At 49.3% G+C, this 22002-nt stretch overlaps 1 protein-coding gene across 4 annotated transcripts in view; it reads left to right on the top strand.

The window, feature by feature from the left end:
- Positions 1-21799, top strand: part of Zbtb16 (zinc finger and BTB domain containing 16) — a 178790-nt gene extending 156991 nt beyond the window's left edge. For all 4 annotated transcript variants that reach the window (XM_076846389.2, XM_076846390.2, XM_076846391.2 and 1 more), the window contains exons 5-7: positions 8859-9029; positions 13949-14116; positions 16253-21799. In XM_076846389.2, the coding sequence (XP_076702504.1) occupies positions 8859-9029; positions 13949-14116; positions 16253-16482 (569 nt within the window). In that variant the 3' untranslated portion in view covers positions 16483-21799. The remainder of the gene's footprint in view (positions 1-8858; positions 9030-13948; positions 14117-16252) is intronic.
- The last annotated feature ends 203 nt before the right edge of the window (positions 21800-22002 follow it).

Raw genomic sequence — 22002 nt, 5'->3', positions numbered from 1 at the left:
CCACCCTAACGCTCCCCCCCCCACCCCGCTACACACACACACACACACACACATCCCTTCTTCCTCCCCTTGCGCTTATGGTAGAAGTCCTAGTTCACTCTGGAATGTCTGGAAGAGTCCTGCAACTGAACTGGGATGTGGAGAGGATTGGGCTGCTGGAGCAGGTGGGAGGTACCAGGAGAGGCAGTGGATGCTGTGGGTACTGCTGCTTCCATGAATGCGGATCTTAATCCTCAAGTTCATTAGTTCAGTGTCCATTGCAAAGTGGGGAGGAATGGAGGGGTCTGTACCTACCAGTTTGGCACTACCAAGGAACCAGGGCTTGATTTAGTGTTTTCTTAGCAGCTTCTCTGCTAGGGGTCATCCTAAAAAGATGGTCTTTGAGGTAGACTGAAGGTGAACGTGGTTGTTTAGCCCCATAGCAAAGTGCAGATCTTGTCCCGTTGTAACTCCTTTATGCTCTCTCTTGCAAACCAAACTTCCCTCCTTCTTTTTTAATCTTTACCTCCTTTTCTTTTTTTCCCCAACCCCTCTTCTTTACCTTCCCCCCTCCCCAATTCCATCTCCTCTTCGGCTCGTTTGTTGGAGTGATTGACAAAATTAGTAAATCCATTCATGTTACTTTTATTGTGCAGGTCTCAATAAATCCCGCGTGTCCGGGGCGCACCTTAATGAGCTAGTGAGCTGACAAATTTGTTTACTGTAGCTGGAGGTGCAGAGTAATGAAATGCGCTTGTGTCTGGGCTCACTGCTAAACAAATACACGGTTTCCGGAGCCGACTCTGCTAGCTGCTGCCGCCTGAGGAGGCAGCCACATTCCCCAAGAGACTAAAAGAGTGTGTGTGTGTGTGTGTGTGTGTGTGTGTGTGTGTGTTGAAAAATGCAGTCATTCACCCATCCATTGCTTAGTTTTAAAACAAATTTGAATCAGCTGCTCAGACTCCTCCCCTTTTTTGTTATCCATTGGGGATTCTTCTGCTCCCTTGCCTGATGAGCTAAATCCATAACGTTCCCCTTTTCCCTTGTGGAAATGGAAGGTTATAGAGATGTGCAGATGCCTTCCAAGGGTCTAAAAAAGAAAGGAAAAAGAAGGGAGGGGTGGATAGGAGGACTGAAGATAGATACAACTGAGCTTGATGAGAAGGCTAGATGCTGAAGTTTTGGCTCCTGGCTTGGTTCAGGAAGATCTCTGACTAAATGCCCCAGCATAGGTGACTGTAGGAGACAAACAGCCAAGCATATGCTTGAAGCTGATTTAGTTTGAGGCAAGCCTTCCATGTCATTTTCTCAGCTGTTCCACCTCTACTGGGAGAGCTGACATAGGCAGTACCAGGAATGGAGGGACGTAGCTCCCACTGGCCAGCAGCTGTCATATCCTTCAGTTGGGCATCCTGGGTACTTGTAGCCCATCTAGGAGGGCAGGGAGTTCAAGAGCTTATCCCGCATGCTCCAGGCACTTATGCCCCAAAGGAAAACCAAAGGGAACTAAAGAGGGGGCTCTTGGCCCTTTCTCCAGGAGATCTCTTGAAAAGGAGTCAAGCCCTAAATGATGGCACAGGGGAAGTCAAAAGGGAGGAGCCGCTGCAGATGTCATGGGCTGTGCTTTTGTTCCCCTTCCCTCTGCTCCCCCTCAGCCTTCTCCATCCTCTTAAGATGCAGACAGAGCCTCCCTGCCTTGGGTGTGAGTCAGCCTTTGCTGCCTGCCTCTGTCTCTCTTGCACTGTGGACAAAGCGGCTCTGCCACCTTCTTCAACAGCAACCTGGAGGCAAAGGAAGGAAAGAGATGGGGGAGGAAGGGGAAAGGTGGCCATTGAAGTGATGCTTTGGTGTGTGCTCATGAGGACTATCCATGACTCCATGGCTGGAGATGGTCTTAGGAAAGAGTAACTCTGGGGGGTCAGAAGGAGCAGAAAGGCATGTCTGAAGGAGCAGAAAGGCATGTCTGAAGGATTGGGAAGTGGGAAATGTTTCCTGCGTAAATCAAGGTTTTCACAGCCCCCAAATTCGATATTTTCCTTCTGTGGGAGAAGCAGCTGCTCAGGGTGGCAGCAGAGACAGCTCTTCCTTGTTGGGTGGACTGAGAAGCCCATCTGTGGCTCATGGGCATGCATACACACAGGCATGCACACACCCTGACACATGTACACACAGCAACCTCCAGCCTGCTTGCCCACAAAAGCTGGTGTATATTTAGATCCCTCTGCTCCTTTGATTAAGAAACTGTTATAGTGGGAGATAATAAGAGCCTTGCTCCAAGAAGGTGTAGCACCTGAGCATCTTCTCCAGCTGTGTGCCCCTCTGATCCCGTTCCTTCCTTTCTATTAAAGAGATAATTGGTATGGAAAAGGCACAGGTGTAAACACAAGGGGTTTTGTGTCTCATGATTTCAGACCCTGTCATCACCTGGGTGAAATAAATACACTAGATCTGTGTCACACACTCCTGCCTCCTGTTCCAACCTGGCCTGGCTTTCTCCCTTTTTTTTTTTTTTTTTTTTTTTTTTTGCTAAAATTAAACTTGCTTTAAATTGTGAGTTGGTGAGTCGTACATGCCCTGCACCCCACACTGGCTGTGCTGCCCTGGGAGGTCAATTATGGGTGACTTTCTAGGATAGAATTGATGGAAATGGATCCCAGAAATTTGCATAGACCCTGCCCACATTACCTAGAACCACATTTCCAAGTTTGCCCTTGCCACGCCCATTTTCTCTTCCTAGTTCAGGTTCCCTTTGGGCAAGTATCCCAGGAGTGCAACTAGGACTGAACCCTATCCGTTCTCCAGAAGAGTAAAGGAAATGTGCTGATTCCTTGATCTGATAAATCAATTCCTTGGGAAAAAGAGTGATCTTTTGTATTTGATTTACATTCAAATTTACAGATGGGCAGAAGACAATATACTTGTAGGAATTTTGTGCTCAACAACATTGATCAGTTGTCTCATAGCAGCCCTATGAAGTTAGTGCTGGCAACCACAAGTGCACTATGAATTCTCCTCCCTCATAAAGAAACTGAGGTCAAGGACTTATTACTCAGCTTCTGTTGCTGTAACAAACACCTAAGATAATCAACTTGTGGAGAGCTTAGGTTTATTTTTAAGGTCCTCAGTTTTGGAGGTTCCAGTCCATGATCCATTGATCCGTGATCAATCTATTGTTTGGGGCCTGTGGCAAGGCAGCCCATCGTGGTGGGGAGCATGTAGGAAGTGAAAAAAAAGGAAGAGGGGTTCCACTATCCCTTTCAAGGGCACACTCCCAGTGACCTAACTTCTCCCACAAGGCCTCGCCTCTTAAAGTTTTCCATCATCTCCCAATAGTGCCAAGGTGTGGACCAAGCCCAGACACATGGGCCTTTGGGTCCGAGGACAGTCCAGTCCCAAACTCCTGCAAGGACAATAGCTACCCATCCTAGGATCACAAAGCCGAGGACAGCTGCACCTCTGGGCCAGAAGTTGGGTCTTGGGACTGTTTCATTGTCTGATGTGGTGAGGCTGGTCTATGGTCTATTCTTGGCTTGTGAACAACAGAGCTCAGACACAGTGTAGGTTCTGACTGGGTTACCAGACAGATGTGAGAGACCCCAGTGAGATCAGCTGCTTGTGTGTCACTTGGTGTTACTAATTTCTAAGGAGAGTCTTGTTGGAAGCTCTCAGTAGTGGCCTCCTTTGCGGACTTGGTCTGAGGTCTCCCCAGCCCAAACTGTCTGTTTTTGTACCGTGACTCTCCCATATTCTCCTCCATCCTTTGCAGTTGGCCCACAACCCCTTTTATATTCTTCAATGCAGTGTGCAGTTATTGAGGGCCTGCTCTGCATCAGGCCCTGTGCTGCACATTGAGGGATATCAAGATGACTAGCACAGAACAGTTCATACTTTGGAGGCTTACAGTCTCGTAGGCAGAGCTGAATGTCAAAAACAAATGCAGTCGTTTTATGTGTTGTAACAGTGAGAACTGAGAAGATGATGATGTCCTTGGCATTGAGTTATAAGTGGTATAACACATCCCAGATGCCTTGCTAGGGTCAGCTTCCTGAAAGAAGCAACCTACAGCCCATAAAACACCTTAGGCTTGTGGATTGTTCAGGGCTTCCATGATTGGTGATCCAGATTGTTCACTGTACAAGGGTGCCTGACCGATGAGGGAAAAATAGAGACTGAAATCCAGCTCTCTCATCGAAGGCCCAAAATAAGGCTGTACATCTGCCCAGAGGAAGAGACAAGATTTTCTAATTCAGACAAAATCATCATTTGGACTGGCTTTAGCTCCGCAACCACTTTATAGTTATAAAGCTTTTTCACATGAGTATCTCATTTGATATTCTTAGCAGCCACAAGCAATATGGCAAATGATGGGCACACCCAGATTTAGGGAAATCGAGAGACTTGCTCAGGGTCATAAAGCAGGTAAAGTGGCAGAGCCAGCACCTCGGTCTCATTTTCCTCCCTGTGTCTTGCTGACCTAGGATTTCAGAGGGCTGTCTCCTCCAGTGAGGGCTGTTCCCTCCCCAGGAGGACCAGCAGTGATATCTCTGTGCAGCCGAGGGCGGAACTCGGGCGGTGAAGGCAGCAGAGTGTTCTAACGCTGCCGGCCCCTTGCCCCGCTGCACATCTCGCGGCAGCTAATGAATTGCTAATACAATTTTCTAGATAATTTTATTTCCATAGCCCCACATTTTAATGTGTTTCCAAAAGCTAGCATTTATTTGCTTAATCTCCCAGTGTAATAGAATCTGCCCTGACTCATCATACATGCGAACAGTCAGCTAGGCAGAAACGACAGCAAATTGTTTAATAACTCAAAGCTAGTCGCTAGATTTTTAACTTGCATGCACCACAAGCTTCTCTTGTGTCTCATCCACTTCTCCCCCCGCCCGCCTTTTCTGCTTTCCTTTTTTTAAAAAAATACTTCTCTATCAGCATGACTGCTGGGCTCCAAGCAGAAGAATAGGGAAAGTGGGTATAGGCCTCAGAGCCCCCTTTCTTCCCCTGTGAGCCTTGGCTGGGGGATACATGTCCAAGGAGAGCCCTTGTGCCCTGCAGGATGTCCCAGGCATGGCAGAGAGACAGTTGGAGGGACAGCGTAGCATTTCCTTTCTAGAAGGTGATCACTTAACTTTAAACCTGTTGACAGGTACAGAGCAGGCTACCTGCACCTTCCTGACACAAGCCCAGGGCCAGGTCCTGTTGTGTCACTTCCTGGGATTTCATTTCTCCAGGCCCTTTATGACCTCAAAGCCCCTGTCCTCATCTGGGCCCCACCCTCCTCCAGGAGTAGCACACGAGCCACCAGCTCTCTCCCTGCTTCTAGCCACTTGCCACTGCTGTTTGTCCCTGGGATGCTCGCAGAAGCACTGCCCTATGATATAAGCTGTAGCGTGCTGGTGTCCCGTAGTCATTTTCAGATGCTGTAACAAATTGCTAAAGACTGGGTGAAGAATAAAAACAGAAATTAATTTCTCAGAGTCCTAAGAGGGTATGGGCAGTCAGATCAGGATGCCAGATGGCCAGGTTCAGGTGAGGTTTGTCTTCCAGGCTGCAGACTGCTGACTTCTCACTGGGACCTCATGCGGTGGAAGGGGCTAGCAGATTTTCAGAGGTTCTTTTTAAAAAGGCATTCATCCCATTCACAAGGATGAAGGCCCCACCACCTAATTACATCACCACGAGGATTAGGATTTTAACATACGCATTGGGGGACACAAACATGCAGTAGCAACCCCCAGTCCTTCCATGGCTGAGCATTGCTTGTGGAATGACATCGAGAATGTTCCACTTGATATCTGTGGTCCTCTGGGATCTGACTTCCAGTTTCTCCTGGCTTGTCTCCATCTCTGGCCTGTCCTCTATGAGACCTACTCTGAAATTTGCTCGTGGTACAGGCGTCCCACTGCCTAGTCCTTGGCTTCTCATTTCTCTCCATTCTCCAAGCTTGACTCAAAATCTTCCTTGAAGCTCTCTTGGAGTCACCATTCCTATTTCTGTCTGGATGGCTGTTGACCCACTAGTGTCCCCCACCTCCCCCGGTCTGGGCCCTATTTCTCTGCTCCATGTCATCCTTGCCCTGGGTACCTAGCATGGTGCCTACACTTGGCCGTGGATCAGTGAAGAAGCTAAATGGAAGTGAAATGTTTTCAGGCCATCATGAGAGCTAAGGACTACAGAGAGGGGCAGCTTCAAGGGGCTTTGGGGAGAGCAAGGGCAGAGTACACAGGATTCTCAGACTGTCCTTCTGGGTGGTCCCAGCCCTCAGAGTGCCTCTACCTCTGGCTTTATAGACTCAGGGAGTCCTGCTGGTGGTGACATTCATGCTCCCTCTGACTTCATGCTGGGGACCACAGAGGAGGCCTACAGAGGGGCCTTAGCTCCTTAAAGGGTATGGCTTGCTCAGGAAGCCTGCTTCCTCTTGTTGGTTTAAGGCAGCTGTTTGAGAACCTGGATTAATCAGGGCTTTCTGTGTGGTGAAGGTCAGGGGAGGAGAGGGTGCTGGTGCTGGGAGCCCTCAGGTTGGAGCAGCAGAAGATGCTGTGTCGCAGAACGTGCTGCAAGTGGACTCGAACCCTGTGCATACTGACCAGTCTGGATGGGACACTAAGGGACTCATTGTCGGGTCTTGGCACTGAGGCTGTCCTAGCAAATCACTTCCTCCCAAATGTCCCCCTCCATCAAGTGGAACTGAGCACCCCAATCCATACCTCCGGGGGATCTTGCTGGCTCCTGGGGCCTTTAGGGTCAGAAGGCTTCAGAGAGCTGTGCCTGTGACCAGCTTCCCGTCCACTCTTTCTGACCTGGTTTCTCCAGCCATGGCTGGAGTGCCCCTGGATGTGTTGGTGCTATTGTCATTACTGTGCCTCTTCAGGAGAGGCTCACACAAGGCAGGTGACCATCCCAGAGGTAAAACTGGCCCAGGCCCATAGTTTCTAAAATCAAACAGACCAAGGTGTCCCTAGATCTCAGCTGTACTTCTTAGGAAAGTTACTTAATCCCTCAGTTTTCCCATTTATAAAAATGGGGATAAGAGTACCTGCCTTGTAGAGATGCAAATTTTAAGTGAGATGACTACACACCTGGCACAGTGCCTATGTTAGTTCCCCTTCCCTTCTATTTTTCAGGAACCAGTAGCAAAATCAAGTGCTCACTTGGTTAGGCCTTCCTGGTGGGCTTTCCTGACCACTGGGGGGATGGAGCAAGGCTGCAGTGCCCAGACTTCACTGTCTGCAGAGGGAAGGGCCCAGCAGGAGGGCAAGGGGGAGAGGAGTGGAGGGTGTGAGAGCCGGGCCCTGCCTCCCCCCAGCCCACCCCCAACCCAGCCAAGAATGGGCCTGGGGTGCAAGAACCAGACCTCTCACTTTCCGTCTCCATTGCTAGGCTGGGAGGGCAGCAAGGTTCTTCGTGTTGCCTGTTCTTTTCACCCCTCCTTGCCTCTGGAAGCTCTGAGACGCCACAACTTCAGCAGCTGAAGCTCTGGACTTCCCTGCACTTGAGACTGGGTTGACAGGCACCAGTCCCAGTGGCCTCTCCTGCTTGTGTCCCTCACACAGGGGATGGTGTTGTGGCTCTGGGCATAGGTGATGTCCCTTAGATACCAGCAGAGAGGAATGAGCAGGTGGGCTTGCAGGGGACTGACAGACTTGGGGAAACGGAATCCAAAATGGTGGGCAGTGAGCTGCCAGGTGGGACTCAGACGCATGGTCCGACACTTTTTCATGTGGTCCTGTAGCCAGAAAGGCCATGGCTCCAGAGCAGCATCAGGAAGGAGTCGATAACAGAAAATGGCTGCCTGTCTCTGGGGTAGCCTGGGGTCCCTGTGCTGCTGGATCAGCATAGAGAAGGACAGGACAGAACTGATGAAGATCTTATATCACCCATTAGCTTAAAATCCTTTGACAGTAAACCTAAGGCTCTTGACGGGGTGTGCAGGAATCCTCATAACCCTGCCTTTTTCTTCAGCCTCCTTCTGACACTGCCTGCATTTCTGACTGATCCTCTGATCCTCCAACTTGCTGGGATTCTTTCCAACCCTGAGTATTCATAGAGACTATTCCATCCCTGAGGAATGTCCTCCCCCTTCCCCCAGTGGGCTGGGTGGCCAAGTGATTGGAGCAGGGGCTTTGTATGCACTTCCATTGCTGAATCCCCAGTGCCACAAAGAGAGGACTGCTCATGGGAAATATCCCAATAATATTTGTTGAAGGAATGGAGTCTCAAGATGTGCGCTCTAGTGAATGGAGGAGTGGTTACAAGGACTGGGTTTGTAGCTAGTCTCAGGAAAGGATTCAGATCCAGGCTTCTAGGTATGCATCCCAGAGGTACTGTGGCTTATGAGCTCTATGGACAAGTTTTTCAAGGTATTCATTCTCTCGGTGCCTCAGTTTCCTCAGTTGAAGATTAAGATAGTAGAGACGGCCTTTTGGAGTTGTGGTTTTGAATTATTTACATGGGAACAGTGACTGGCCTATGTGAACTTCATTGTTATTGGTCCTCACAGAGCCCACCCTCACTCCCCACTGCTGCCCCAAATCCCACAAGGTCCTCTGACACATGTCCTTAGTAGTCTGCCTCCTTCTGCATAGCGCTGGACACACTTGGAGATTTATACTTGCTGTTGCCATGTATGTGACTAATGGCTCTTTCTCCGACCAGTCTTTAGGTGTCGTCAGGGAAGGACACCTGCTGATTTTGTCCACTGGATCATACCTGGGGTGCTCGGTCAACATTGCATGGCCTGGGCTGCACCTGGACTTGACCTTGAGCCTGGGGGGTTGGGAGCTGGCCCTGAAGCTGGCTCCTGCTGTAGCCTGGATGGGTGAAGAATTGGTCTCGTGTTTCCAGCCTCCTGAGGCTCTCCCCTCTGCTGTCTCCTGCAGGCACGGACATGGCCGTCTTCTGTCTGCTGTGTGGGAAACGATTCCAGGCACAGAGTGCGCTCCAGCAGCACATGGAGGTCCATGCGGGTGTGCGCAGCTACATCTGCAGTGAGTGCAACCGCACCTTCCCCAGCCACACCGCCCTCAAACGCCACCTGCGCTCACACACAGGTAGGCCACTCCAGATGGTTGGGTAGATGAGGTCTCTGGGAGTGCAGCTCTTGACTTACTTCCTCAGAACTAAAGTAGAGGTTCCAGGCTGAGTCACCTCCAGCCTTTCTCTGCTCAAGGGATGGGCACGTGGGGGTTTCATGCAGTACATGTTGACAGATTTCCCCATCCCATACCTTGGACCATTGGTCTTTCCATGCTCAACACAGAAGATGTTCATTCAAAATGCAACTTCCTGAGTCCACATTCATAACCTTTGATTCACCTGCTCCAGGGTGGGTTCCCCAACTCTGCATCATTAATGAAGTATTCCCAAGGCATTCTGATGCAGGTGGACTTTTATGAGAAAAGCTGACCTGCTGGGTCTCTAATTCTGTCTGCCATGTCCTCCGTAGTCTTGCTGCCCCCTCCCCCTGCACATACTTGCAAAATCAACTTTGGTATTGAAGGCATCTTAAAGAAATGATCTTGCTTGCTTCGTAATAAAGAAGGCCTCTTGTGTGGCCTGAATGTTATTTAGAGAGGACAATGAGGGTATTTAAACAATGAGCCATGAAATATCTCAGTTCCATATGATGGAACCAGTTCCATATGATGGGGCGAGGGAGAGGCTTAAGTCAAGGAGGCTAGGTGGGGTGCCAGGGACTAGCCAATTGCTGCTGCTACCCTCTAGGATTTAGTGATGGACCATTTGGTGACCAAGGGTCCAGGGTCATTTTCTTCCTTGCAGCAGCCTTGGTCTTACTCTAGCCGGGGAATAAATGATAAATTCCTTCTCTTCCCTAAGACAAATTGAAGTCTTTGCTGACTGTACCTGGGTAAAAGAATGCCCATTTCTGAATCTGCATGTGTCTCTGCCTGTGTTTTCTGCCTTGGTTTGAGGAGAGGGCTAGGGCCAGGTATCTCTGGGTAGAGTGCATAATGATGCCTGTTGGAAAGGGTATAAAACCTCTGTGTGTCTCAGAGGGCTGGGAGGACCCTCTCTCTTCTCATTCTTGAGAATCTTGTCACAGCTCAGGTATTGAGGATGAAGCCAGGCTTTATACGGGTGACAGATTCTGCTAATGAAGGAAAGGCCTTTGATATTGTGGACTGAACTGGCCTGTGCTGCCAGCCATAGACATCCTCACTAAGGAGCCTGCGGGGCTCTCACTTCCCAATTCCATCCTATTCGGAAGAGCCTATTTCCTTAGCATGACCAGATTTGCTTAGAATTACTTAGGATTGCTGGGATAGGCTGAGGGAGGTCCCTGGGGGTAGGGTCCAGTAAGAAGGGCCAAGGAGGAAGGGATGTGGACAAGGGCTTTCTCTATGAGGACTGTATATGTGCAACTTCCCACCAGAGCCTCCCCAAAGGGTCACCATGTTACTCCTTCTGAAAGATGGCCAGTTAGGCACTTGAGATCATGTGACTGGGTCCAGTCACTTGGCTTCATATATCTTGGATGATTCAAGCCCTACTAAGTTCACCCAGGATACACCTGCTTTGCCCATACCACCTGCTAAGCGCTCAGACATCCAAATGTCAACCCTGCTTTGCCCTTTGTCAATCATGGTTCAGATCTGCAGGGAGGAACAGAATGTGTGAAAAGCTCTAGCTTATTCTAGGAAACACAGAACATGTGTGCACACACACGCATTTAAACACCCATTGATTTTCACACCAGCCACATGCTGGCTCTGCACCCCCCACACAATGCCTCATTAATATTCCGTTGTTCTTGGCCCATTTGCTGCTGGGGCCGGGTGTTCAGCATCGGCAGCTGTGTTTGGTAGGTTAGTCCAGCCGTGCTCTTGGCATTGATGGATCCCTGATTCACATGGCTCATCATATAATAAACTCACAGCTGTGCTTAAGGGAGGGGTTGGGGGAGGGGCCTAAGGCACCCAGGGGATGGGCCAGGTGGGTAGGATGACACTGGGCTTGGCCAGAGCCAGGGAAACGCCAGGTAATGACAAACCGGGGAAGGATTGGGGTCACAGGTGCACTGGGCAGGCCAGAGGGGCTCTAATTAGTCTCGTTTGTCCTGCACTTAATGTCAAGCTCATTAACGAGTCTACCAAGTTAATCAACATGCCACAAATTGGATTTTGAGTTCTGCCACCAGTTTTGTGTACACTGTAGCCACACTGGCAGGGTTCACTCTCAGGGTGAGGGTTGCAGGCGGGGGCTTGCTATGCTGCACAGTCTGGGAAGGGGTGTGTGTCTTGCTAACTCATGATTTTCCTTCTGAGTTCTTTTTATTCCTTTCCGTGGGTAGACCCCAGGGACTTCCTACTTAAAGTCATTTAATATGTGATCCACTTCATAATTAAATTCGTAAAAAAAAGATCTGATCAGACAAAACCTCTCTGTTGGTTTTTAAACTTTTAGGGGCCCCGTCTGGAGGTGAAAGGCACACACAAGCAGCCATTCCCCCCTCGCTGCCTCCCCCAGGCATCCTCCCCTACGTTTTAATTACCGGCTCCGGCTGAAGTCTCACATGGCCCTTGCTTTATTTATTTATTTATATCTTAATGAGGATACTGAATCTTTGATTAAAGTCGTAATCGTTGCTGATTCAGTAAGGGGGGGGGGGGGAGTTGGATGTCAGACCAGACGGGGCCACGTGTGCAGACACACAGAGTGGCATGTGGGCACACGCACAGACTGACCCTCACTCTATTAGACATACAGCTAATTAGTACCAGGGTCTGCATGGGCCTCCACTCCCCATGGGGCTGGGGGCTGGGAAACAGGCAGTCCCTTCAGCTCTGGCAGCAAGAGGACAAGTAGCTACTGGTTTTCCCAGCCAAGAACTCTAGGACTCAGTCTGTCCCCAGATCTGCCTGTGAGGGACTCGCGGGCCACGCCTCTGAGGCAGGGCAGTGAACTGGATCCAGAGATGGCTCTGCTCTTGGAGGTTCCTCGGAGGAAGCTACCCCCTGGCCCACGCCTTATGCTCTCAATGCTTCTTGCAAATCTTCCACCCAGGAGAGAGTCAGCCAGTGAACAGACCCCAGCATTCACTCCCCATGGAGCTTAAAAACCCTTCAGAGTCATCAGAAGAGATGAGAATTTATGTGGGGACAGGGGCCTGCGTTTGGGAGGGGGAGGTTTGGTTAGTGGCCTGCGGAGGGGAGAGAGAGGAGAGAGTAAAATATCATTTTAAAGAGGAAGTGAAGGCACAGGCATGCGAGTCTATAAGGAGAAGGACAATTTATGCCCAGGCACGAGCGCAGTTTGACATGGGGATAATGAAAAAACGTAGGTCATTGTGGATGACTTAAACCTTCAGCAGCTGAAGAAAATGTATGAAATGCAGAGGACATTACACGGTTGGCAGCCCCGCACATCTGCAGAGGGACAAGTGAAATACAGTGGGCCATTCTTTACCATAAACTGTGGTGGTTGGAGATGCAGCCCAGAGAAATTGTAATTACAGTGACAAGACGAATCAGCGATATTTAAATATTCATGAACAAAGTCTGGGGTGATCAATCTATCTTTATTGTCTGTGCCTTCACTCCTGTAATAAATAAGTAGCTGAAGTCCTCACCTTTCAGCCCCCAGGTCCCTACTCTAAGTGCAGAATGCAGGGTCCCCACACCCCATCCTCTCACCCTCTGGAGATTTAAGAGTACAATCCCCCCAAAGGAGGCTGATGGCTTACATTACAGACTCAGGAAAGGCAATTCTCCCCAAGCTTAGTATACCCAACATTTCCAAGTCTGTCCTGGGTCGTACCTGGGCTAGGCACTGAGGCTGTAAGAGTGGGCAAGGCTCACTTCTTACCCTCGAGGTGCTTCCATTCTAGAGGCATGGAAACCGTGCTGGTCCATACCATGTCAGTGAGCAATCTGAGACAATACCATGTACAGACTCTGGAATCAGACCAGAACCTAAATCCTAACTTAGCAACTTCATATGTGACGTTAGAGATGATGTTTAAGCATCTCTAAGGATTCACTTTTTTCTGTAAAGTGAGAATAGTATCTCTCTTGTTGCCATGATCACATGATATGATCCATATGAGGTTCTCAGCATTAACAAATGTGGCCCATTTTAATGGGAAAGTGCCATAAAAATCATACTACTGCAGGAAGAGAACAAATTGCAAGATTTTTTTTATTTTTTTTATTTTTGGGAACAGAGAAGAAATTGTTGACTTATCTCGTCTGGGGACTAAAGGGCAACTTCCAAACAAGTATGACGTATGAGCTGGACTTTGAAGGATGATAAGGAGTTCACCAGGGAGAGAGGAGGAGGAAATCAAGCAGAGGCAACAGCTGTGTTAAACAGTAGAGGAAGGAAAGAACAAACAGTAGGAACAAGGAGAGGTTCCCCAATTTGAAGGGTCTTTTTTTTTTTTTGAGGGTTGGGGAATCAATCTGGAATGAAAGAAAGGAAGAAAAAATGATGTAAGAAGTAGGAGGGTAGCTGGGCACAGTGGTGCATGCCTGTAATCCCAGCTATTCAGGAGGCTGAAGCAGGAGGATTGTACGTTCAAGGCCAACCTGGGCAACTTAGAAAAATGCTATCTCAAAAAAAAAAAAGTACTGCCAGTATAGATCAGGGGTTCAGTTCCTAGTACCCCCCACAACACAGCACACTCAAAGAATAAGCGGGGTTACAAGGTCTTGAAACCCCCAGCTCTGTTCTGTCCTCAAGGGGCTGGGGCCTGCTGTTCATTGCTGAACCAAATGAACTCTTCCTGGGATGGGTCCTTGCCCTGTGGACCTGCACTGGGCAGAAGGATGTGTAAACCCATGACCAACATTGATGTTACGGGGACCAGCCGAGGCTGAGGATCCTTAAGTCATCTAGGAGGTGTGAATACAGGCAGTCCCATTCTCCTGGTGGACTAAATGTGCCCTGCTGTTCCCTGAAGAGGGGGTCAAGGAGAAGCAAGGGCCTGATCACACCCCTGTGCCCCTAGGTGACCACCCATATGAGTGTGAGTTCTGTGGCAGCTGCTTCCGGGACGAGAGCACACTCAAGAGCCACAAGCGCATCCACACGGGGGAGAAGCCCTACGAGTGCAATGGCTGTGGCAAGAAGTTCAGCCTCAAGCACCAGCTGGAGACGCACTACAGGGTGCACACAGGTACCACGGGCAGGCCAGGGATGGGACCTGCCTGGGCTCTGGGGCCTCGGTGGGACTGGGGAGGAGAGAAGCCCAAGTGAGGATGAACCAAGGCTGAACCAGAGAAGAGAGGTTCTATGGAGGGCTAACCATGGAAGGCCGAATGCCACTGTCCCCCTCTCAAGGCCAAGGCAGATATTGCTAATCAATTGCAGCGCATTTTTCCAGGATCCAGGAAGCTCAGCCCTGGGGACAGCCATACCAGTAGTTGAAGGATGATGTGCAAGACAATGGCTATTCATGAGTCCTGAATTAGGGTTCAATTGACCAGATTTAGTTGAAAGCAAAGACAAGGGTGGTTTCATGTTGCTCCGGGGTTGGAATAAGAGTTAGAGTGCATTGAATTAGGTTATGATGAGGGCCGGGAAATTGGGAAGCTAGATCAAGTTCAGTTCTGACATGAGAGGAGCAGATGGATTTAATAACCCTTCAGTGCGTATAACATTTTACCATTTCAAAGTGCCTTCCCATTCCTTTAATTCATAAAGGAGGTGATGAGCAACTGCTTTCCCTGGGGTTTGAGGACAGGCAAGTGGAAGTGGTCTAGACTTCCAGAAGTTTCCAAGTTGGTGGCCAGTAGAGTCCTAGAGTTGGCCTGTGAAAGCTTATTTCTCCCCATTTTCAATTTTAGTGACATCATTTTGGTTCCTTAAAATTGGCCTGTCGCGGGAATACAGTCATAGGCAAATACTACCCATCAGGGCTTTAAAAAAAAAAAATAGTTATGTTTTAGTTGTAATTGGACACAATACCTTTATTTTACTTATTTATTTTTATGTGGTGCTGAGGATCGAACCCAGGTTCTGGCATGTGCAAGGTGAGCGCTCTACCGCTGAGCCACAAACCCAGCCCCCCATCAGGGCTTTTAAAAGGGCCAGTTGTGAAACACTCTCCACCAGCCCACGGCCAGCCACAGGGAAGGCAGATATTCAGAAGAACTTCCTCTAAGGATGAAAAGTTGTGGAACCTGGAAGAGTAGGTGCCTTCTCTGGTCAGAGGGCACAGGCATTCTGTCCTGAGGATGTGGGGATGACTCCCCTCAGCCAGATTCTGCTGGCTTCAGGGAGCGTGCCTTGCCATGGGAGGGGAGGGGTGATGGAGGGAGCAGGCAGCGGAACTGCGTGTAGTCAGAGCTGTTTACTTGTCTTCAGCTTGGGATCCCAAGGAGAGGATGGGGTGCTCATTGCTGAAGATTCCAGTGACCCAGAGGATTTCCCAGAGCCCTGGGGTTTCCTTAGCCCCTGGTTGGGGATGTGACCTGGCGGGCGGATCATTAAATGCATCGGCAGTGACTATTGTAAATAGCTGGTCGATAGTTAGATCACTTTGGCTGTTCATTACTTCATTATTTGCTGGGGCCTCTGCACGGAGGAGTATTGATGGTGAGATGGCTGGCCAGTTAATTACTGTATTGAAACAAGGTTCCCTTACATCCTCTGCTCAGCTCCAGGGGACTCCAGTGGGGTAGCAGGCTAGGGTGTGGCTACTCACTCTGAGGTTCCCTGTCCCCCACATTCAAACTATAGTGGGGAAGGCAGGGGTCCAGGAAGCTTCTTAAATTTTAACTGGCAAGATGTCCTCAGGGGTGGCATGTTTGAAGAACTCTGGGTTCCCTGATCTCCCCAACCTTCACTCCCTACCATCTATGGCCCTGAAAGGATGCCATCCATTCCTCTGCTCCCCCTGGATGAACTGTTATGACCAACCATCTGACTTCCAGGGCCTTACCTGCCCCCTTTCAAGGCATGCGTTTCCTTAATTAGAAAGGAAGAGTCCGGCCTTTGGGGAGAGTTAAAAACAATAAAGGCAAAGGGCCAAAGCTATACTCCATGATCCTATAGTGGCTAGTTATATGTGGCTGTTTACATTAGTTACAATGAAATAAAGCAAAAAATACAGTTCCCCAGTCACATCAGAAGCCCTAAGTGACTAGTAGCTACCATATTGGGCGGTGCATCCGTCATTTCAGAAAGTTCTGTTGGACAGCGCTGGGCTAGAGGTTCTGAGATTCTCCCACAAGCCCAAGGGTGGCACAAGGCCTTGTCATCTTCTTCCTCTGTCCTCACTCTCTTCTGCCCGGTTTTACCTCCTCCACAGGTGAGAAGCCCTTTGAATGCAAGCTCTGCCACCAGCGCTCCCGGGACTACTCGGCCATGATTAAGCACCTGCGAACACACAATGGCGCCTCACCCTACCAGTGCACCATCTGCACGGAGTACTGCCCCAGCCTCTCCTCCATGCAGAAGCACATGAAGGGCCATAAGCCCGAGGAGATCCCACCCGACTGGAGGATAGAGAAGACTTACCTCTACCTGTGCTACGTGTGAAGGGAGGCCCCCATGGTGGAACAGGAGCGGGACAGGAAAGACAAGTTAGAGTGAGATGAAATCGAGGAAGGACTGTGCAAAGAGAAAAAGAAAAAAAAAAAAAGAAAGAAATAATAAGAGAAAAAAAGAAAAGAAAAAAGAGAGAGAGAGAGAGAGAGAGAGAAAAGGAAAAGGAAATCTGATAGCTATTTGACCTTGGATTCTCTCTGGGGCTCCAGGTGACCAGGATGCCAAGCCACTGTCCCTTCCCTGGAGGCCTCTGCCCTCCTTGGAAGCTGGAGGTTTGCCTGATTTGGGGGTGGGGTGGGAGGGGTGGGGGCGGTTTTGCTCACTCATATGGTGGCATATTTTTCTCCTCCCTCTCCCAGACCTTCCTCCTGTGTCCAGAAAGGGAGATTAGGAAAGCACGAGAGCCACAGTCTCTGCCTGCCCTTCGCCCACTGCCTCCTCAAAAGACGGAGGGAGGGGAGCAGAGAGGGGGCTCCAGATGGTGGAGGTTCCTGGTAGATGCTCAAAATGGCAGCTCTGGTTTGCTGGGGGCAGATGGGGAAGAGGAAGGGCTCTTTCTCTTCCTACCACTCACTCAGTTCATCCGTTGCTTTCCTTTGCCCTGGCTCTTCCCCTCCCCGAGCTCCTTGCTCCCAGCCTCCCCTCGACTGCTGTCCTTTGGATCCCAGGCCCCTCATGTAGCTGGGTGGCATTTTCCTCTTCCTCTAGACCCTCATGGGAAAGCTGTGTCAGACTCCAGAGCCCCTTCCTCCTGGTAGCTTTCTAAGAATACAGAATAAACCCAACACCCTACCCTGGCCAAACCCAGCCATGAGCATGATTCCTACCGAGCTGCTTTTGCTTCCAAAATGAAAACAAAACAAAACAAAAAAAAAACCCCTAAACATGTTATATCCCTCCCACCAAACACACACACATCCCCACAACCCTATTTTAGTCCCTAGGGGATGGGATCCACGAAAGAGCTCATGGTCCAAGGGAAGCAGTGGATGTTCTTCTCCAGATGGACTCCGCACCTGGGGGAGGGAACAGACACCCTGCCCAGGGTGGGAGAGCTGGCCAGGGGAGGAAATTGCTGTCATACTGGGGACCCATTAAGCACAGGGCCTGGGGACCCCAGACCCAATGAGCCCAGTGGTAAAACCTGGGTCCAGAGAGTGGCATGGAATTCCTGGCTCGTGAGCCCCTCGGTCCACAGGGAGGAGGAGGAGCTGAAAGCGCTTTGGCCTTGTGTTATGTTTTGCTTCTTTTCTGTGTCCCCTGTTAGCACATTGTACTTGAATTACCTCAGTTTTTTGTGACCTCATGAGCTTTTTTAACCCCTATATCTCTTTTTTTTTTGGGGGGGGGTTGGGGGTTGGAGGAATGGGGAGGATGTTCTGTTCTGTTTCTTGTGTAAAGTGATAGTTGGCTTTAGACTTCCGCTGGCCAAGGCCCTCCCCACACCCTTGGGGATCAGCCTCCCAGCCCAAAGGAGCCAGACAGAAGAGTTGAACACTCAGGATCTGAATAGGAGGCAGGAGGAGAGCAAGGAAGACAGGTGGGTGGAGGAGAGGCAGTGGTGTCTCACTGTCTCCACGGGAGACAGCTCTGCCCACAGCTTACATCATCTGTGCCCAGCATTGCTTAGCCTGAAACACTGTGGAGAAAAGTCCCACCGTCCTTACAATTTGCTGGGTCATTCAGGCTCCAAGGCCTGTCTTCTTCAGATCCTTGCAACTGTGTGGTCCCACCTCTGTGTGCATTATCATTGCCAAAATTGGTATATTTTTGTGGCTGGTCGGGGTGACCCAGCCTTGGTTTTGTTGCGTTGGGGTGGGGTGTTGTTTTCTAAAAGCTACCTCTTGTGTTCGTCCAGCCGTTCTTCTGTTTCTCTCATGCCTCCCTTCTGCTGCTCTGCCTCCCCCCTTGCCCCAGCCTCCCCACCCTGAATTTTGGAAAGCACGTTTGCGATATTCGTGTTTGCTTTGGGACGGGCTCTCCGTTTCATCTCATGCTTTATGTGATGAGTTTTTTTTTTTTTTCTCGTTTTGTTTTTGTTTTCTTTCCTTTCTCTCTTGGAGAAAGTTGTGGCTGCGTTTTGATCTTAGGTTTGCAAAAAAAAAAAAAAAAAAAAAATGGTTTAGGGAAGTGAATTTGGGGAGAAAGGTTGTGAGGAATATCGGGAAGTCGGAGGGATGGGTGCTGCTGTGACCACCCTCCTGTCCCTCGGCCCCATCCCTCCTGCTCTCCCCTTCAATCTTGTCCACCAAATCTGAAGGCCTTAAAAATTGTGTATTGGGGGGGACGTGGGTCAGGGGTACTGTGTCACTAGACTGTGGCTTAGGGATGATAAAGTAGGGAGGATGCTGTTTTGAAACTATAATAATAACAGTGCTTTGGAAAAGAAAAAAAAAAGTTAAACTTGAAATAGGTGACTAGAGCAATCGTCATGTTTATAATGTGAAAAGAGCGAAATCTTTGGGGGGGTTAGAAACGGTTATGCACTATGGCTTGTCTCCCAGTCTGGGAAGAAGGGGGACTCACTGGCCCTCAGGGGATCTGAAATCCCAGAAAACAGTATTTTTTAACAGCAAGATGTCATTCAACTTTGGAGGGGAAGGGGAAAAAAAAATCAAACTATTCCATAGAACTAGCCGGCCCCTCACTCCCTCGCCCTTCCCACTCAGCCTGGTCCCCCCATTCATAAGAGCGGAGAAGGCTGAGCTAACCTTTGCAAATTGTAATATTTTTGTAATATTTGTTAGTTCCTTCGTCAGTTCTACAGGACCTTGCCCTTTCCTTTTGTAATGTGAATAGGACAAAAAAAAAAAAAAGACAAAAAATATTCACCACCACCACCAACAGTGAGAGACTCTGTGTGCGTGTGCTTGCGGGAGTGTGCTGTGTGCGGCTGCGTGGTAAACCACGCCAGGTTGTCCTAATTGGTTGTTGCAGCGTTGGATGGTCCAGACTCAGCACCTGCCTGCCCCACTCATCCCTGGGGCTCTGCAGATCCTGAGGGAGCAGGAAGGGACACCTCTGTACTAGCTGTGAGCTCCTCACGGAGTCCCAGGCACCCCCATGGAGTCCCATGCGCCTCTTCTCCAGTTTCCCACTCAGAGACTAAGTAGCTCTAGGGTTGCTAAGGCCTTCTTGGCCAGGCCTCTAGCCACTGGGCAGGGGAGGAGGAGGCAGTGGGGGGCTTTCACTTCATCTGGACATCTGGAGTGCAGGAGTTGGGGAGACAAGAAGGATGGAGGCTGCTCCCTTCCAGGTAAACTCGGGGCGGGGTGTTCCCTCTCCTCTCCTCTCCTCTCTGCTGTCTGGCTACCACTGCCCTTGGCTGAGTCCTGCAGAATCCAGACTTGATACTGCCTTATCCAGCACCACGACCCACCCCCACCTGAACAGTCCAAGTTGGTTAATGGGCCCTTTCCCCACCCAACTCCTACAAGCGTGTGACATGACCCCGCACTCATGTGCTCCTTCCCTATTCACTCCTTTGTTCATTCAAAGCATTAAAATCCTATGTGTATATAGGATAGACAAATTTATATATAGAGAGAGATATATATAGCAAGAGAGATATAAAATAGTAACTATCATTGCTGCTTTGGGTTGCTTTGGAGGAGGCACGGATATGACGCAGGCAGATCTGGGGCGCAGGGGGACCCCCAGGAGGCTGGGGGACCTGGTGATTCCGTACAATCCAGGGATGCAACATGGGCTTGTTTAATCTTTGTGCCTGAACAGTTTTTCCGTGTTGAAAAGAAAAAAAAAAGAAAAAAGAAAGAAAAATAATAAGGAAAAAAAAAACTGCTGCAATTTTTCACAAGTGTGTGGTACTTTCTGGGTGCTATGGGTACACCTGCTATGGGAGGAGAGGCCATTGGCACCTTCTTGGAAGGGAGTGAACAGGGACAGCCTTTGGACTCTTTGTGAGGGGAGAGGGGATGTGGGCACATGACCACTTCCCTGGCAAGCCGAACTAGGGTGAAAAGTGGGGGCACCCGACGTGAGACGGAAAAGCAGAAAGAGATGAGACTCTGTTGGTTCATTTTTCCCTAGGCCTATTTTATTGTCATCTTGCATCATCCCACCATCTTGTCTCTTCCTTCCTGGAGCTTCTGCTGGCTTAGCTGGAATGGCGGCACTTACCTGGACATTTCAGTGGGAGGACAAACAGTGGGACTAACTCTGTGGCAGTGGGCCAGATGGGTAGAGGAAAAAGGCAGAGGTGGCCAAGAGAGAGGCGCAGGACAAAGCAGGGAGGTTGGGTCAGGGAAAAGAGTGGGGAGAAAGAGGAGGGTAGGCCCGTAGGCCTGGTAGCCAGCAGCAGCAGCAGCCTCCCCTGTTCCTCGGTGGCCCACTTTGCAGACAGGGTCCCAAGCCTCCCAGTGTGTATCATAGTATTTGTTCACATAGTGTTATGCATGATCCTCGTAAGGTTAAGAAGCCGTGGTGGTGCACCATGACATCCGCCCCATATATATAAAGATAAATATATATATATGTATGTAAGTTATAGCACTGAGGGCCCTGCGGCCCTGCTGGACCAAGCAAACTAAGCCTTTCGGTTTGGTGTTATGTTTGTTTTGTTTTGTTTGTTCTGTGGCTTGTCTTCTGTCGTGACAGCACAAGTGTCAGTCCGACTGCTCTGTATTACAGAATAGTGTTTCTGATTCATCGATGTTCTAGTTAATGTCTACCTCAGCACCTCCTCTTAGCCTAATTTTAGGAGGTTGCCCAATTATGTTTCTTCAATTTTACTGGTTACTTTTTTGTACAAATCAATCTCTCAATCCCTCTCCTCCTCCCCCTGTGCCCCCCTCTCCCCCACACTTGCCCTCTAGCCCTTCCCTTGCCCTCCTCCCTCGGGTCCCCTGTCCTGGTCACTCCCTCTCCCGTCCCTTCCTCTCGCTCCCCCAAGTCCTGCTTGCAGTTCTTCCTGTTCTCTGAAGCAGTTCACTCGGAGTTGTCCTGGTTGCAGCTTTCCGCATCTGCCTTGTTTCGTGTAGATTGATGCGTTTCTTTGTAATTTCAGTGTTTCTGACAAGATTTAAAAGAAAAAAAAAAGAAGAAAAAAAAAAAGAAAAAATATGAATTTACTGCTGCAGGTTTTTTTCTCTCTCCATGTGTCACTAAGTGAAGTTTGTGCCTTCTATAGCAAAGAGAATATTTTTTACATCCTACTAACAGTAGATTTTTTTGTAGTGAACATTTTTTGTATTTTTATTTATAAGTCTCATAAGAAAAATAGCAATGTTCAGTTGTATACCTTGAATCTGCAGTTAGAAGAGAATAAAGTTAATTCAGTTGTCTCTGGCTCAAAGTGTCTTTTTTTTTTTTTTTTTTTTTTTTTAAGTGCTTTGTCTTTTCTGCCTTTTCTTGGGTGGGGAGGGCTGAGAACTGAAATTTCTGCCTGGGGATCAGGGAAGAGAAAGCTCTGTTACACACATTCAGCCTTATTTATGTGACACTTTTACAGCACATTTACAAGGCCCATACCCACTCAATAACATACTTGTC

Source organism: Callospermophilus lateralis, chromosome 2, assembly GCF_048772815.1.
Source record: "Callospermophilus lateralis isolate mCalLat2 chromosome 2, mCalLat2.hap1, whole genome shotgun sequence".
In the NCBI taxonomy this organism is placed as follows: domain Eukaryota; kingdom Metazoa; phylum Chordata; class Mammalia; order Rodentia; family Sciuridae; genus Callospermophilus; species Callospermophilus lateralis.
This window is presented reverse-complemented; position numbering and strand designations above follow the sequence as displayed.